At 47.5% G+C, this 17078-nt stretch overlaps 1 protein-coding gene across 2 annotated transcripts in view; it reads right to left on the reverse strand.

Moving 5' to 3' along the window:
* HEATR5A (HEAT repeat containing 5A) overlaps positions 1-17078 on the reverse strand; it is a 277562-nt gene that overhangs the window by 19384 nt on the left and 241100 nt on the right. For both annotated transcript variants that reach the window (XM_077464810.1, XM_077464809.1), the window contains 3 exons: positions 5152-5376; positions 4922-5064; positions 4450-4663 (listed from right to left, as the gene is read on the reverse strand). In XM_077464810.1, coding sequence (XP_077320936.1) covers positions 4450-4663; positions 4922-5064; positions 5152-5376 — 582 coding nt within the window. The remainder of the gene's footprint in view (positions 1-4449; positions 4664-4921; positions 5065-5151; positions 5377-17078) is intronic.

The raw sequence follows: 17078 nt of genomic DNA on the forward strand, positions 1-17078 counted from the left end.
CCGTCCGTAGACGTCCTGTTGGGCTGGGGTAGTTTTGCCGAAGCACTAGGCGGACGAAAAAGCCGCTTGTGAGCGGAAAAGGAGGGCCCCTGCCTGCGGTGTGGCTCCTTAGCCTTCCTGGCCTGTGGGAATAGTGTACTCTTAACACCTGTGGCGTTTTTAATAATGTCATCCAACGAGGCTCCAAAGAGCCGTTCACCAAGGAAGGGAAGATCTGTCAGGGCTTTCTTGGATGCCTGGTCAGCAGACCAGCATTTCAGCCAAATAAGGCGCCTCAGAACCAAGGCTGACACTGAGGCCCTGGATAGCAGAGGGAGAGTATCAAGGGCTGCATCACAAACGTACTTAAGGCCATGCACTAGTTGGTCTGCTAGCTCCACGCAGACAGGGGAGGCATGCTGCTCTCCCAATTCGTGGTGCAAAAGTTTTGCCCACTCAGTAAGTGTCTGCGACACCAGTGCGGATGCCGGTACAGGTCGCACGGGTGACCCCACAACCGTAAACAAGGAACAAGCCACTGCTTCTGCATTCCTGTCCGTGGGATCCTTGAATACAGGAGTCCCCTCAACCGGAATCGTGGTTACTTTATTTAACCTAGATACTGGGGGGTTCTCGACCGGAGGAGCCAACCACTTTTTGAGAAGGCTTTCCTCAAAGGGGTAACGCACCGCCAAGTTTTTGGGGATCGAAAAGGTGTAGATGAATTTGTCAAAATAAGTCAAATACGGGAACACCTTAGGTGAACGTGCTGGCTTGTGGGACCCAAAAGGGACCGGTACATCAGCAGAGGAATCGGCTGGCTCCTGAATTTTCAGGGTATCACGCACAGCTGTGATAAGTGCTCCAAAAAGCGCCTTGTCGCACCCGGACCCGGACGGGGAATCATCCTCACTGTCCAAATGGTCCTGGTCAGCCACGTCTGATAGGTCAGAGCAGGGGTCTCCAGCCGCGGCAGGGCCCGAGTCTGCATCAGAGCTCTCCCCAGAGGAGGGGGGCAGGGGCCTCTTACGTGCACCTTTCCTGCCACGTGCCGCCTCTATCTTAGCAACATAGAAGTCAAGGAACACCGTCAGGGTGTCCATGCGCACCGTACTAACCGCAGGTGACCCGGTTGCTATAGCCTGGATTTCGGGGGAAGACACACCAGTTTCTGAAGCCATGCTGACCCTATCCTGTCTGCCACCTGCAAGGGGACTTAGGACAGTGAAGGTCCCACCCTCCTGCTGCCACTGCGTGGGGGGGTACTTAGCGCTAGACTCACCACCCTGGGGCGTCCTGTGAATGCCAACAATAGTGCCTGTAGTCCCTAGGAGGTTCCCAGATCCAGGAAGGAGAAAAAACTGGGTCAGCAGCAGCAGCTCTAACAGCGGTGCAATGATCTGCAGAACAGCTTCAGCGTTCAGCACAGAGCCATCCAGTGTCCCACACACACAGTGGATACAGGAAGTAACAAGAGAAAGCACATCATGTCACAAGAGGCCAGCAGTGAAGAAAGCATTCAGGCTTTCACAAAATGGCCACCAATGTAATCAATAGGAATCCTAAGGAAAATGGCTGCTGAAGCTCCCAGGGGAATCTATAGCTTTCCCAAATCCAAGATGGCCGCCGGAACGGCGCCATGCGGTGAAGAGAGCAAAAATAAAAACGAGCTGCCTGCTGACAGACAGACAACCTCCACAAAACTGCTTTTTTGGGACCCCCAAAACCTGGACCAGGACTGAACAGCAACCGCACAGAGCCCCCACAGGTGAGAAACAGCGACCCCACACATGCACACACTTACACCACCCGCAGCGCCTGCAGACATCCCCCTCAGAGGGGGAAGGGAGGGGTGATAGGGACTTGGGAGAGAAGATAAGGAGGTGAGGTGGCCCCCGAATCGACCCCCCCAGGGAATGCCCAGATGCCCCCCCCCCCCCGAAGCAAGGAGAGCCATACTTACCAGTCCTGAAGAGCTGGGAGACATTTCATCACAGACCTACACCTGCGCACTTACAGGGTAGCTGTTGGCCTCGGTATACTGTGATCCAGACTTCAGTAGCCCGGTCATATGTATACCCCTGAGCATTGAAGCTCGCTGACCACCTCTGGAGTACAAGGTATGTTGCGGCCTGCCGAGCCGTAGCTGCGGCCTTCTCACGCTCGATGGCCGGACTGGGGAGACTACAAGGATATCATTAACCAGCCTGTCACCCAGCCGGCAGTTGATAGAAGATCTCAGGATCTCTCATCTTGCGCAAAAAGCAGCAAACCTGCAGTAAAAATATGGACCGAGAGGCCTGCAGGGTTTCCTAGGTCATTCTCCTTGCTAGGCAAAATAAAAACTGAAGCTGCTAGCAGCAGCAGCAGCAGGAGGGTTCTGTGTATTGTGTAACAATTTTGCCTAGTTTCTCCTAATGGCAGGCTATACAACCCATGTAGTTACAGAGAGTAGCTGTGTCGGTCGATGAATATAAGAGAAAATCACATTTACATAAGTATTGGTCATGACACTCAAAATTGAGCTCAGGTGCATCCTGTTCCCACTGATCATCCATGCGCCGTTTCTGCAACTTGATTGGAGTCCACCTGTAGTAAATTCAGTTGATTGTACAGGATTTTGAAAGGCACACACACCTGTCTATATAAGGTCCCACAGTTAACAGTGCATGTCAGAGCACAAACCAAGCCATGAACTCCAAGGAATTGTCTGTAGACCTCCGAGACAGGATAGTTTCGATGCACAGATCTGGGGAAGGGTACAGAAATATTTCTGCAGCATTGAAGTTCCCAATGAGCACAGTGACCTCCATCATCTAAAATTGAAGTTTGGATTCAACTGGAGTCTTCCTAGAGTTGGCCACCCGGTCAAACTGAGCAATCGAGAGAGAAGGGCCTTAGTCAGGGAGGTAACCAAGAACCCGATGGTCACTCTGATAGAGCTCCAGGGTTTCTTTGTGGAGAGAGGAGAACCTTCCAGAAGAACAAACAATCTCTGCAGCACTCTACCAATCAGGCCTGTATGGTAGAGTGACCAGATGGAAGCCATCAACTTTGGTCTAATGAAAGAAAGCTTGAACTCTTTGGCCTGAATGGCAAGTGTGATGACTGGAGGAAATTAGGCACCGCTTATCACCTGGCCAATACAATCCCTACAGTGAAGCATGGGGGTGGCAGCATCATGCTGCAGGGATGTTTGTCAGCAGCAGGAACCGAGAGACTAGTCAGGATTGAGGGAAAGATGAATGCAGCAAAGTACAGAGACATCCTTGATGAAAAACCTGCTCAAGAGTGCTTTGGACCTCCGACAGGGGCAAAGGTTCAGCTTCCAACAGGACAATGACTTTAAGCGCACAGCCAAGATAACAAAAGATTGGCTACGGGACAACTCTGTAAATGTCCTTGGTGGCCCAACCAGGGCCCAGACTTGATTGGTTCATTAAACCTAAATTTCTGCATAGGGTCCACCACACTTTTCAGCGCTTAGCCAGCATTTATCCACAAGTTGACTCCCCTGCGTACAAAGTGTGCTGCATCCACTGGTACATTTCTGAACATGGTATGGTCCTGTCCTGTGCATACCCCCTTCTGGGAATAGGTAACTCAGACCCCGAGTCAACTTCATGATATCCCTTTGGGCCCTGAACCACTTTTTCTCCTATTGGGTCACATGGAGGATGTAGTGGCAGATAGATACACTAAACTATTATTTACCTATGCCCTGTTTTATGCAAGAAGGGAGATAATGCTGAGGTGGAAGTCTCCCGCACCCCAAAACACAGTGCCTGGAAGAAAACCCATTAAAATTTGGCACCCCCCTTTAATAAAATGACCTACGACAGTAGGAATAGTCCCCGGAAATTCGACAAGGTGTAGTCTACCTGAATAAATGCTTATGGGAAAAATGCCTTAGCTGGAGTTTGATAACCAATTGTGTTTTTTTTTTCTTTTGTGCTCCTGGTTCCCACCCCCTCCCTTCCTTGTATTGTTTGTTCCTCATCTCCTGCCTGCATTTGCCCCTCCCCCTCTTATCCAAATACCCCCCTCAGGCTTGCTGTCCATGCTTTCTTTTTCAATCCCCTCTGCTCTCAAATTCTTTGATACTAATGATTAATGTGCTAAAGATCAACATTTGCTCTCCTGTTTATGCATTTTTGATGATAGATGAGATGAACCCTGTCCAGTTTTTTAACCCTTTTCTCTTGTATCAATGATTGGTTTATGTGCTGTGCCAAATTGCCTTTTGTAATATCTCTTTTACCTGACTTTATACTGCCATGTGTTTGGATATACCTTTAATAAACTGTTTTCGGTAAAAAAAAAATAATTATATATAATTATCCATACACAATTATGCATTTTGTGTGTATCTTAAAATTCAGATGAACTTGACAACTGTACAAATGCCCCCAAACTTCAGAATTTGTCCATGTAAAAGATGCACATAAAATTTCAGTTTAGAATGCTTACGGTTCCGTTCCTCGCTAGCAGTAATAAGTGCTTGCAGTAATCGAATCCCCTCCTGCAAGACCAGAAGCTCAGGTTGACTTTGAGGCTTTCTGCTATCTGCATGGCTCAAGTGACGAACCACACGTGGAGCCAAGTCACGGATGTATGGAGCAACTAATTCATGAGAAGGATGTTGGAAAATGGACAGGATGAGCCGGTAGCATTTCAGCTGTTCCTGAACAATAAAGAAAACAGTACATGACTATAAAAAGCACAATGCACAACGTCATGTCATTTAGAGTTTTGGACATGCTCAGTCAAAAAGCATGAGAAAAAAAAATGCCAACAATATCACAGATATAAATTTCTAAATCTAAAACCACAATACATCAGAGACATGCTTACAGCATTCAATACATTAATTTTAAAGGTTTTGTTTTATTTTATTATAGGTCTACCTTTCTATAGAAATCCAGCACATACAGAACCTTACATTAGCATCCTTGCTGTCAATGCAACTGTGAAACCTCTGTAAGCAGCCCTTCTGGATTCCTGGCTCTGCGAATACCTCTGGATTTGCTGACAGTAGGAATATGGTAAGAGCAGTCAGCAGGCCTATTTGATCCTTCTCTTGATCTACATAAATTAATAAGTAATCAGTTTGTGATTGTCAAAATTTAAGGAGATGAGAGATATTTTTGTCATGACCAGAAAAGGACATACCCGAATCCCAGGACTGAAGCAGAGAAGAAGCAGAGCTGTGTAGAAGACTGGACCATGATTCCCTGGTTTTCTCTACTCTCGACATAGGAGAAGACACAATATTCTTAAGAGCTTGTAAGGCAGAGGTGACTGTCACAGGTAATCTACCATCTTGGAGCTTTTGAGCTGTGTGTTGAAGAACCCCCACTACCAGGTACAGCAGTGTGGGCAGGATTGAGACACTTCCTAAATGAGGGAGAGTAATAATGATGAAGCAACGAAGTGGAGTAATAGTGTAAGAAAATCCTGACTTAAAAACTTACGATTTGGTCAGGATAGCAAAGACTTTGAACTTCTTTCAAACCTTTATTCTTGTCTAAACATGTAGTAGATTTCCATTAATTTTATTTCCCTGCCACACTAAGCCAAGGAGATGGGGAGCACGCATTTCACGGGACAGGAAGAGATGCCATAATGTCTGGCATAGGTTTTAGGCTGGCCATACACTTCATTTTGTTCAGCCCTAAAACATTTCTTTATCCACACAAACAAGGTGGATGGAGGAATCCCCCCCACTGGGACATTGTATTCTGACCGTGGGCGATAAAAGAAATTTCCAGCATGTCCCTGATCAAAATGCAGCCAGTTAAGCAGGAACTGAATGAATTTCAATCAGTGTGTGTCAGTCACTGCTCAACATAAAAGTTTCTCATTTGATCGACTTCTGTTGAGTGGGCACTACCACATGCTGATTGAAATTCGACCAGTCCCTGCTGAACCAGCAAAATTTACATCAGTGTATGGCTAGCTTAACCACTTAAGGACCGCCGCATGGCAATGTACGTCGGTGCAATGGCACCGACAGGCACAAGCACGTACATGTACGTGCTCGCCTTTCAGCGGGTGGGGGGTCCGATCGGACCCCCTCCCGCTGGATGTGGCGGTCCGTTTCGCTGCAGGAGCGATCCGGGATGAGGGGATGGCCGTTGGTTTCTGGCCATCCCCTCTCGATCGCTCCTGGCGAATGAGAAGCTTCCTCCCACTGTGTATAGTAAACACAGGCAGGGAGGAAGTGATGTCATTCTCCTCGGGCGGTCTTATTGACCGAACTACGAGGAGAGGACACAGAAAGTCTGCACCAAACACTACACTAACACATAGGCACACACAGGCACACAACCCCCCCCCCCTCCCCCCCAGTCACAGTGTCACTGATTGCAGTGATCATTTATTTACTGATCACTGCATTCAGTGTCAGTTGTGACAGTAAAAACTGTCAGGGCAGTTAGTGTTAGGTCCAGGGTAGCCCCCTACCACCCCCCAATAAAGGTTTAACCCCCTGATTGCCCCTAGAGTTAACCCTTTCACCCCCTTTTGCCAGTGTCACGAAGCAATCATTTTTCTGATCGCTGCATTAGTGTTGCTAGGTAGCTAGTTATTTTTTTAGGTTCATCGCCAGGTTTTTATAGTGCTAGGTACCCCGATATACTACCCAATAATGTTTTTCTTTTTAACAAATATTTTTATTTATATTTCAAAAAGAAAATAGAAAACAAACATGCATCAACAGGGTACATACATATCGTGTGCAGACAGAAAACCAAATTGCAGCATATATGGATCACAGACATTTCCTAGCAATGTGTAGAGTCTTTAGTCATTGCAGTAGAGATTACAGACACTACCCGAGACCTCCCTCCTCAATACAAAAACCACAAAAAACAACAAGAAAGGAACCCCCCCCCCCCACCAACCCCCTAGTCTAATCAATGGTCAAATGCTTCGCCTCAACCCATGCTGCCCAAATCTTCCCAAATTTCTTGGGGCAGTTCCTGCCCAGATATGTGAGTTTGTATAGCGGCAAAGCCGCGTTTACCAGGGACTGGCACAATTTTTTAGTAGGAGGGAGAGGTTGATTCCATTGCAGTAGTATTGCTTTCCTCTTGTATAGTGTAGTGTAGAAAATAAACAGTTTCTTCCCCCAGCAGATTTCCAAAAAGTCACAGATACCCAGCAGGAGGAGATCGCAAGCTCCCCCACAGCATTAATGTCGGCCAGGACGCCTTTCCAAAATCTCACTACCCCGGGGCAGGACCACACCATGTGAAAAAAGTCAGCATCGTCTTCGTTGCATCTAGGGCAGGTAGTCAGTCGGTCAGGGTAAATCCTTGCCAGGCGTGCCGGCGAAAAGTATACCCGATGGAGGAACTTCAATTGTATATACCTGTCCCTTGCAGAAATCGCCAGGGTCAGGTAGTGCTGTATGCCCTCCTCCCAGTCCTCTTCAGTAAGCTCCGGAATGTCACTGTGCCAGAGCTCAAACAAATGGGAGATCCTAGTCTCGTCCTGTATGGCCAGCGCGGTATAGATCGTGGACATTGAAAGGCGCCCCCCCCCCCGCAGAACCAAGTACATCCTCCACTGCAGACACCCCTAGAGTCGCTCCGGATGGGAATTGAGACCGGAAGGCGTGTCGCAGCTGCAGAAATCTGAAAAACATATGATTCGGCAGGTCTCTAGCTTGTTTAAGAGCGTCAAAGGGGAGTAGTTGCCCCTGAGATACTATATCCCCTAGTGATGTAACTCCATGCCTGGCCCAGACAACCGGATCAGGAATGGACTTAAAGTGGGGCAGGCGGGGGTTCCCCCAGAGGGGAGTCCTTGGGGCCCAGACTTCTGTGCCCACCAGCTGTTTGTTTACCAGTTCCCATACCTTAAGAGTCGTGCGCATCGGAAGAGTTATCCCGGGGGTAGAACGTGGTCCCCTATGTATTAGGTTTCTTAGTTCCGCATAGGAGCCCAACAATGCCGCCTCCAACGAGGATGCAGGGTTGGCCGGGCCCTCGGAGAGCCACCATTTAATAGTCACTAGGACTGCCGCCCAGTAATACTTCAGGAAACAGGGTAATGCCAAACCTCCGCGCACAAGGGGCCGTTGGAGGGTTGTTCTAGCTATTCTAGGGGGCTTACCATTCCAAACGAAGGACGAGATAATGCCATCCAGTTTCTTAAAGAATCTAAGTGGGATATGGACTGGGGTCTGGCGGAAGAGGTAGGTAAACTTAGGAAGAACCGACATTTTAATTAAATTGACCTGTCCCACTGGTGAAAGCGGCAGGGACCTCCACACATTACACTTCTGGGCTAACTGGGTGACCACCAGACTCAGGTTAAGGGTAATAAACTGTTTCAAGTCTCTGTGTATTTCCACACCCAGATATCTAAATTGAGAAACCCTCTGCAATTGCCCATCCACCCGGGAGTCGCCAGCACCATCATGTAGTGGAAATAAAGTCAATTTCGCCCAATTTATTCGTATACCCGAGAACTGTCCAAACTTGTCGATAAGCGACAATGCTGCTTTTAGGGAGGTTCCATCATCTCTGAGATACAACAGAGTATCATCAGCATATAACGAAACCTTTTCCTGCAAAGGACCCCTGACAATGCCCCGGACCTGAGGGGAGGAGCGGAGGAGAGCCGCCATAGGTTCAATTGCCAGGGCAAAAAGCCCCGGGGACAGGGGGCACCCCTGCCTGGTTCCCCTGTGGAGGGGACAAAGCGGGGAGAGGACTGTGCCCGTGCGCACCCTAGCTGTGGGAGCCTTGTACACTGCCCTGACCCAGGAGATAAAGGCTGGACCAAATCCAAACTTACGGAGGACTTCCCACAAATAGTCCCACTCCACGGAGTCAAAGGCCTTCTCCGCGTCTAGGGAGGCCACTACCTCCTCCCCGCCTTCTGCATCCCCCGAGGCCAAGACAGTGAAGAGCCTGCGAATATTAATGTCTGTCCCCTTCCCTGGCATAAAGCCAGACTGATCCTCATGGATCAGGGTAAGTATAACATCATTCAGTCGCCTGGCAAGGATTTTGGTCAACACTTTTGCGTCTGAGTTGAGCAGGTTTAGGGATCACCACTATAATGGCTTGTGCCATAGATGGAGGGAGATCTTCCTCCTGGAGGGACGCGGTAAGCATGTCGTGCATTCTAACTGTCACCTCCTCCAGGTAGTGTTTATAGAATTCCGGGGGTATCCCATCCTCCCCAGGGGTCTTACCTGGCTGCATGGACCCCAGTGCAAGTCGGACCTCCGCCAGTGTGATCGGGGAGTCCAGGCCATCCCTGGCCTCAGAGGTGAGGGCAGGGAGTGTCACCCCCTCTAAAAAAGCATGCAACGCCTGCGGTGAGTACCTTGCCCTAGATGAGTAGAGGGTGGAGTAAAACTCTGCAAAACAAGCGTTGATGGCAAGAGGATCCGTCACCAATGTCCCAGCACTATTCTGTATTTGAGGTATAGTGGAGATTGGGGCCTGCTCCCTAGAGATCCAGGCCAACAGCCTCCCCGTCTTTTCGCCCTGTTCAAAAATCCTCTGCGTCTGAGCTAGGTGACGTTTGCTTGTCTTAGCCACCCTAAGCAGCACCACCTCCCGGTAAGCTACTTTCATATCTTGTGCCGTGAGCGAGTTGGCCGTGAGGGTGAATCGGGTTTCAAGGTCTTGTGCCCTGGCTTCTGCCTCCTCAACTGTGATCCTATCATTCCTACGCTCCCGGCCAATGGAAGAAAGGTAACACCCCCTCATGTAGGCCTTGAAGGCATCCCAGACCATCCCCCTCGCAGCCGTGCCTACGTTGGAGGCCCAGAATCCCCGTTTTTCACCGCCCATCTCAATGGCAATAGTGGGGTGCTCAATCCAGTACCTTGACAGTCGCCAGAGTCTATCCCGCTGGGGGGTAGAGGTCTGCAGTGTACACAATAGTGGGGAGTGGTCAGAGATGCCCCGAGGGAGTAACTCTATTCCAAGAACCCTGGGAAGCATGGGGGCACCAGCGTAAACAAGGTCGATACGGGAGTGTGTTGTGGGAGGAGGAGTGGCACGTAAAGCCTCGATCTGATGGGTGTTTCCACCTCCAGACATCTTCCAGCCCAAACACCTGTGCCCAGCGAGAAATTGGAGAGTCCGTAGCCCGGTCAGGCGCTAACCTATCTAGGGAAGGATTGGGAGGGATATTAAAGTCCCCCGCTAGCACTACATTGTCAGTATGAAATTGGGCGATCAGGGCAGTCAATTTATGTAGCAAAGACAGGTTCGCTAGAGGTGGCATATAGAGACCCACCAGCACCATCTCTATCATGTCTACTCTGGCGTGCACCAGCACGTATCTCCCGTCCTTATCTGTAACAATATCAAGAGGCTCAAAATTAAGGGACTTATGGACCAGGATGCTAACCCCCCGGGCATAGCCGGAATACGTGGCATAGTAGTGGTATCCCACCCAGGGCCTTTTCAAGCCCATAATCCTTCCCCCTACTAGATGCGTCTCCTGAAGAATACAAATATGCGGAGCATATTTTTTCATGTAGTCGAAAACAAGAGAGCGTTTAATCTTCTGGTTAAGCCCCCAAACATTCCAGGAAAGGATCTTCAACGGAGCCATAACCTGGAAGGGCAGGGGGGACCAACGGATATGACCGCCTGACCAGGGTCAAGGCACAAACATCTCATCTTAAGTAATGCAATGACATACACAGTACATTTGTTATAGTAGAGCTGTCCACAGTAGAAAACATATAAGCATGTAACAGAAAAACAACTAAAAAAACAAACAGAACTCCCCTCCCTTCCCACCCCACACCCCAGAAAAACAACCCCAGGGTGTTTGAGAACCCAAACCAAACTTAGTTGAACTCATTTAAAGGAGAAATCTCCCGTGGGGGCGGTGCGTACCAACCAGCACACCTAGGACAGAGTCTCCTGCGCAGAGTAAACAGACTCCATCGCAGCCGCTTCCTGGAGGCAAAACATGAGATTGAGGTACATTGTTCGCTTGAAATGTTTCAAGGGCCCATTCTTAGTTGCAACTCTTCCAGCAAGGAGGAGACAAAAACCAAAAAAGCAAAAAAATTGGAAGAAGAAAAAATAAGAGAATAAGACAAAACAAGGGGGGAGAAAAAGGTACAGCTCTGAGAGCCAGGGCTGTCAGGGCGTCCAGGTCCGGCATCCCCGGTACAGTATGTCCATGTCCAGAGGTAACCATACAAACCCCCTCAGGCATAAACCTAGGGGAGAGGTGAGGCCATAAGGCCCGCAAGACAATAATATGGACCCCCCCGCGGAGCATCAGAGCATAAGCAACCACTTAAGGACATCTCCTCGCCCCCTGCCCAAAACAGCTAATGGGAAGGAGGGGGGCAGTCTAACCGGATCCCCAAGTTCAGAGACGGACGGTCAGAATTGGGGGGGGGACTGATCTGCTTACCACTGGGCAAAGCTGGTGATGCGTGTGGACCTCAGTCAGGGATTCTCCATCCAGGATCATCCTTGTCGGGGGAGGGAATCAATCCATCTGGAGGTCTCACTCGGGGAGGTAAAGAAACGGACGGATTCTCCATCAATCACTCTGAGTTTCGCAGGGAACATCAAGTTGTACTTGAGACCTTTGGTGCACAGCTGGGCCTTGACTTGGTCGAATGTCCTGCGTTGCCTTTGCGTCTCCATTGAATAGTCAGGAAAGAGCATTCATTTAACGTTTTCAAAGCGCAGTTCGCCCACCTTCCTCGCCTCCCGGAGAACCAGGTCTCTGTCCCTAAAGTTCAAAAGGCGGAAAATAAATGTGCGTGGCGGGGCTCCTGGCGGGCCTCGAACAGACGGCATTCTATGTGCCCGCTCCACCACAAATTGAGGGGAGAACACAGCTAGCGGGAGAAGTGTGCGCAGCAGATGTTCAGTAAAAGCCTCAGTGTCCCAGCCCTCCGAACCTTCTGGCAGGCTTACCAACCGCAAATTATTCCTCCTGTTCCTGTTCTCCTGGTCCTCTGCCCTGGATTCCAGCGCCTTCATCCTCACTTGTAGGGTGCGGAGGGAGGCATCATGGTCGCGGGTGACATCTTCCACGTCCCCCACCCTCCGCTCCGCCTCAGTAAGCCGCTCCCGGTGCTTATCCATATCACGCCGGATAAGCCCCATGTCAAGCTGTATCTGCTCTATCTTAGTGGTTAGGGTAGTCTGGCAGCCCGTAATCGCTTGCATAAGAGCCTGGAATTGTTCAGCACCCAGCGGCGGCGTGTCAGCTTGGTCCGTCTGAGACGCCATGTTGGTGTGGGCCTTCCCGCGTGCAGCGCGGGTCTGTAGCGGGGTTCCTCGTGCTGTGTGTTTCTTCCTATGGGAACCGGAGCTGCCTCTGCGCATCCCCGATCCTCACCACCGCTGTACCGGCCCAACAGGATAGATATATGTCCCTAATTGCCGGATAAATAGCCTGCCAGGTGCGGAGCTCTCTTCCAACACGTCCTAGCTGGTTGCCATCTTGGCCACGCCCCTCACCCAATAATGGTTTTAACCCCCTAATTGCCCCTAGTTAACCCTTTCACCCCCTTTTGCCAGTGTCACTAAGCGATCATTTTTCTGATCGCTGCATTAGTGTCACTGGTGCCGCTAAGTAGCTAGTTATTTTTTTAGGTTCACCGCCAGGTTTTTATAGCGCTAGGTACCCCCATATACTACCCAATAACAAAAGAAAATATTTTATATTGCGACTTTAAATGAAGCATAGCTGCAAAGTGGGTATGGCAAGGACATGTCTGAAATTGATTGGTTTAGTTATAAGATTCAGAAAGTTTGAATTAATAACATCATAAACAGTAAGTATCAATAGGTTATATTTACATATAGATATATATACAAGCGCATATTGCAACATAATTTACAATAGTAATCAACATCTTGATGAAATCCATAATTGTAAAAAGAACAAGAATAGTCTTCCATTAATTGAAGCATATGACATTGTAGATAAAATAAGGGGAGGGGAAATTTCAGACAGATGCTTGCAGATGGTAGCATAAAAGCGCTCTACGCGTTTCGTGGAGTTCATCCACTCATCAGGAGCAATTCCGGGGGTTAAAATTATCTACAAAGAGATAAATAAACGCATGAGGATCAAACAGGAAAAGCACAAAAGGGCAGAGGAACAGAGGGGGGGAGAGACTCAGCTCCCCCAAACACTCTTACCTACAATGAGAATGTGACTTCATAAGACAAAACCATTAGCAAATAAGGACGGCGCCGGGCGGCTGGCGTGGCGAGTGTCCATCTGCTACAGATCTGGGGCAGGTGCGACTGTCGGCCGCCGAACGCTGTTAGCTGTTTGAACGCCGACACCGCCTCTTCCTTAGGTTTTGCAGCGTGACGTAGGTGGTCTTTGGGGCCGCATCGCACCACTAGTTGATACACGCAGTTTGAGTTGTTTCCTTCACAACTTCTTTGCACTTTGTTTGACACTTATTTGCTATATCTATTGGCAATTATGGGCTGTCTGGTATAGTATAATTTTCGTCCCTGTTTATCTGTTTTCATTGTACACATTAATCTAGTGTTCACCCCCAGTGTACTCAATCTATCGGGTTGGGCGATATGCCTCCCCTCACTTTATTCACCGACTCTATCACCCCCTGCACTGTTAATTTTAGATTAACCCATTTATGTATAGACACATCCTCATACCTAATTAATTCACTCCTCTACAGAGGTCCTTCGGAATTTCCCCACATGGTCACTCTGGGATTACAGTGCTATAGAGCTCGTCACCTTCGATTAACTGTGGTGCCTTGTGGTCTTTGAGATTTCTGCCTCAGCTCCGGAGAAGACTTGTCCTCATAGCGTCCTTATTTGCTAATGGTTTTGTCTTATGAAGTCACATTCTCATTGTAGGTAAGAGTGTTTGGGGGAGCTGAGTCTCTCCCCCCCTCTGTTCCTCTGCCCTTTTGTGCTTTTCCTGTTTGATCCTCATGCGTTTATTTATCTCTTTGTAGATAATTTTAACCCCCGGAATTGCTCCTGATGAGTGGATGAACTCCACGAAACGCGTAGAGCGCTTTTATGCTACCATCTGCAAGCATCTGTCTGAAATTTCCCCTCCCCTTATTTTATCTACAATGTCATATGCTTCAATTAATGGAAGACTATTCTTGTTCTTTTTACAATTATGGATTTCATCAAGATGTTGATTACTATTGTAAATTATGTTGCAATATGCGCTTGTATATATATCTATATGTAAATATAACCTATTGATACTTACTGTTTATGATGTTATTAATTCAAACTTTCTGAATCTTATAACTAAACCAATCAATTTCAGACATGTCCTTGCATACCCACTTTGCAGCTATGCTTCATTTAAAGTCCCAATATAAAATATTTTCTTTTTTTATTGAACCAGGGATGGAGGCAGTTGAATTGATATATTCAATGCCTCATTTAAAGTCCCAACCCTTCCCCTCTCCCTCTCTGTTTGTCTAACTACCCAATAACAGTTTTAACCCCCTGTTTGCCCCTAGTTAACCCTTTCACCCCTTTTGCCAGTATCACTAAGCAATCGTTTTTCTGATCGCTGCATTAGTGTCACTAGTGTCGCTAGGTAGCGAGTTATTTTTTTAGGTTCACTGCCAGGTTTTTATAGTGCTAGGTACCCCCATATACTACCCAATAATAGTTTTAACCCCATGATAGCCCCTAGTTAACCCTTTCACCAGCGATCCCCGTATAAGTGTCACTGGTGACGCTGGTTAGCCAGTTAATTATTTAGGTTCCCCGTCAGGTTTTTATATAGCGCCAGGGACCCCCATATACTACCTAATAAAAATTTGAACCCCCTGATTGCCCCTAGTTAACCCTTTCACCAGTGATCACCGTATAAGTGTTACGGGTGACTCTGGTTAGTTTGCTTTTTATAGCATCAGGGCACCCGCCATTTATTACCCAATAAAGGTTTAACCCCCTGATCACCCGGCGGGTGATATCAATTAGGTTTTAGGGTCAGGGTCTGCGTCGCCCCTGGTTAGTGCCAGTACCGCTAACACCCATGCGCAAAGCATAAACCTCCCGTAGTGGTATAGAACCTGAACAGATCAATATCTGATAACACATAACTGCAGCGATCGCAGAGTCAGGCCTGATCCCTGCGATTGCGAACAGTTTTTTTTGGTAGTGTTTTATATTTAAATCCGGAAGGCAGTGCTTGGTTTTCGGGGTCCCGTATGTGGCTAGGCTCCCAAAAAGTCCCACACATGTGGTATCCCCGTACTCGGGAGAAGCAGCAGTATTTTGGGGTGTAATTTGACTTATGCCCATAGCATGTGTGAGCAATATATCATTTAGTGGCAACTTTCTGCAAAAAAAAAAATTTTAATATTCCTGCAACTTGTGGCAAAATATAAAATATTCAGTGGACTCAACATGCCTCTCAGTAAATAGCTTGGGGTGTCTACTTTCCAAAATGGGGTCATTTGGGGGGGTTTTGTGCTATTTTGGCATTTTATGGCCTTCGAAACTGTGATAGGTAGTGAGGAGTGAAATCAAAAATTTGCACCCTTAGAAATCCTGAAGGCAGTGATTGGATTTCGGGGTGCCGTATGCGGCTAGACTCCCAAAAAGTCCCACATATGTGGTATCGCCGTACTCAGGAGAAGCAGCAGAATATATTTTGGGGTGCAATTCCACATATAACTATGGCATGTGTGAGCAATATATCATTTAGTGACAACTTTTTGTAAACTTTTTTTTTTTTTTTTTGTGTCATTATTCAATCACTTGGGACAAAAAAATAAAAAATATTCAATGGGCTCAACATGCCCCTCAGCAATTTCCTTGGGGTGTCTACTTTCCAAAATGGGGTAATTTGGGGGGGGATTTGTACTGCCCTGCCATTTTAGCACCTCAAGAAATGAGATAGGCAGTCGTAAATTAAAAGCTGTGTAAATTCCAGAAAATGTACTCTAGTTTGTAGACGCTATAACTTTTGCGCAAACCAATAAATATACGCTTATTGACATTTTTTTACTAAAGACATGTGGCTGAATAAATTTTGCCCTAAATGTATGACTAAAATTGAGTTTATTCGATTTTTCTTATAACAAAAAGTAGAAAATATCTTTTTTTCTCAAAATTTTCGGTCTTTTTCCATTTATATCGCAAAAAATAAAAATCGCACAGACAATCAAATACCATCAAAAGAAAGCTCTATTTGTGGGAAGAAAAGGACGCAAATTTCGTTTGGGTACAACATTGCATGACCGCGCAATTACCAGTTAAAGCAGTGCAGTGCGAAATTGTAAAAAGACCTCTGGTCCTTAGGCTGAAAATTGGTCCGGGGCTGAAGTAGTTAACCACTTCAATACAGGGCACTTATAAACCTTGCTGCCCAGACCAATTTTCAGCTTTCAACGCTGTTACACTTTGAATGACAATTGTGCGGTCATACAACACTGTACCCAAACAAATTTTTTAGCATTTTGTTCCCAAAAATAGAGCTTTCTTTTGGTGGTATTTGATCACCTCTGGGATTTTTATCTTCTGCTAAACAAATAAAAAAAATGCCGAAAATAAAATATATATTTTTTGTTTCTGTTACAAAGCTTTGTAAATAAGTAAGTTTTTTCCTTCACTGATGGGCACTAATATGCGGCACTGATAGGTGGCACTGATATGCAGCACTGATGGGTATGCATAGGTGGCACTGATAGGCGGCATGGATGGGCACTGATAGTTGGCACTAATTGATGGTACGGATGGATGCCAATCAGTGCCAAACAATAATGCCTGCCAATCAGTGATGCCCATTGTAGGCACTGATTTGCATCCATTGTGGGCACTGATTGGTATCCCTGGTGGTCTAGCGTGGCATACCTGGTGGTGACATCCCTGGTGGTCCTGCCGTCATCCCTGGTGGTCCAGTGTGGGCATCCTGGGGGGGGGGGGGGGCTGCACTGATAAGCAGCACAGATCCCCCGTCAGAGGAAAAGCCAATCAGCTCTCCTCTACTCGCGTCTCTCAGACGCGAGTGAGGTAAAGCTGATCAACAGCTTTTCCTGTTTACATAGTGATCAGCCGTGATAGGACACGGCTGATCATCTGTCAGAGACTCTTTGCCTAGATCGGTGTCTAGGT

This window comes from Lithobates pipiens, unplaced genomic scaffold (genome assembly GCF_037356315.1).
Source record: "Lithobates pipiens isolate NorthernLeopardFrog02 unplaced genomic scaffold, aLitPip1_a1.2 Scaffold_30, whole genome shotgun sequence".
NCBI classification, from domain to species: domain Eukaryota; kingdom Metazoa; phylum Chordata; class Amphibia; order Anura; family Ranidae; genus Lithobates; species Lithobates pipiens.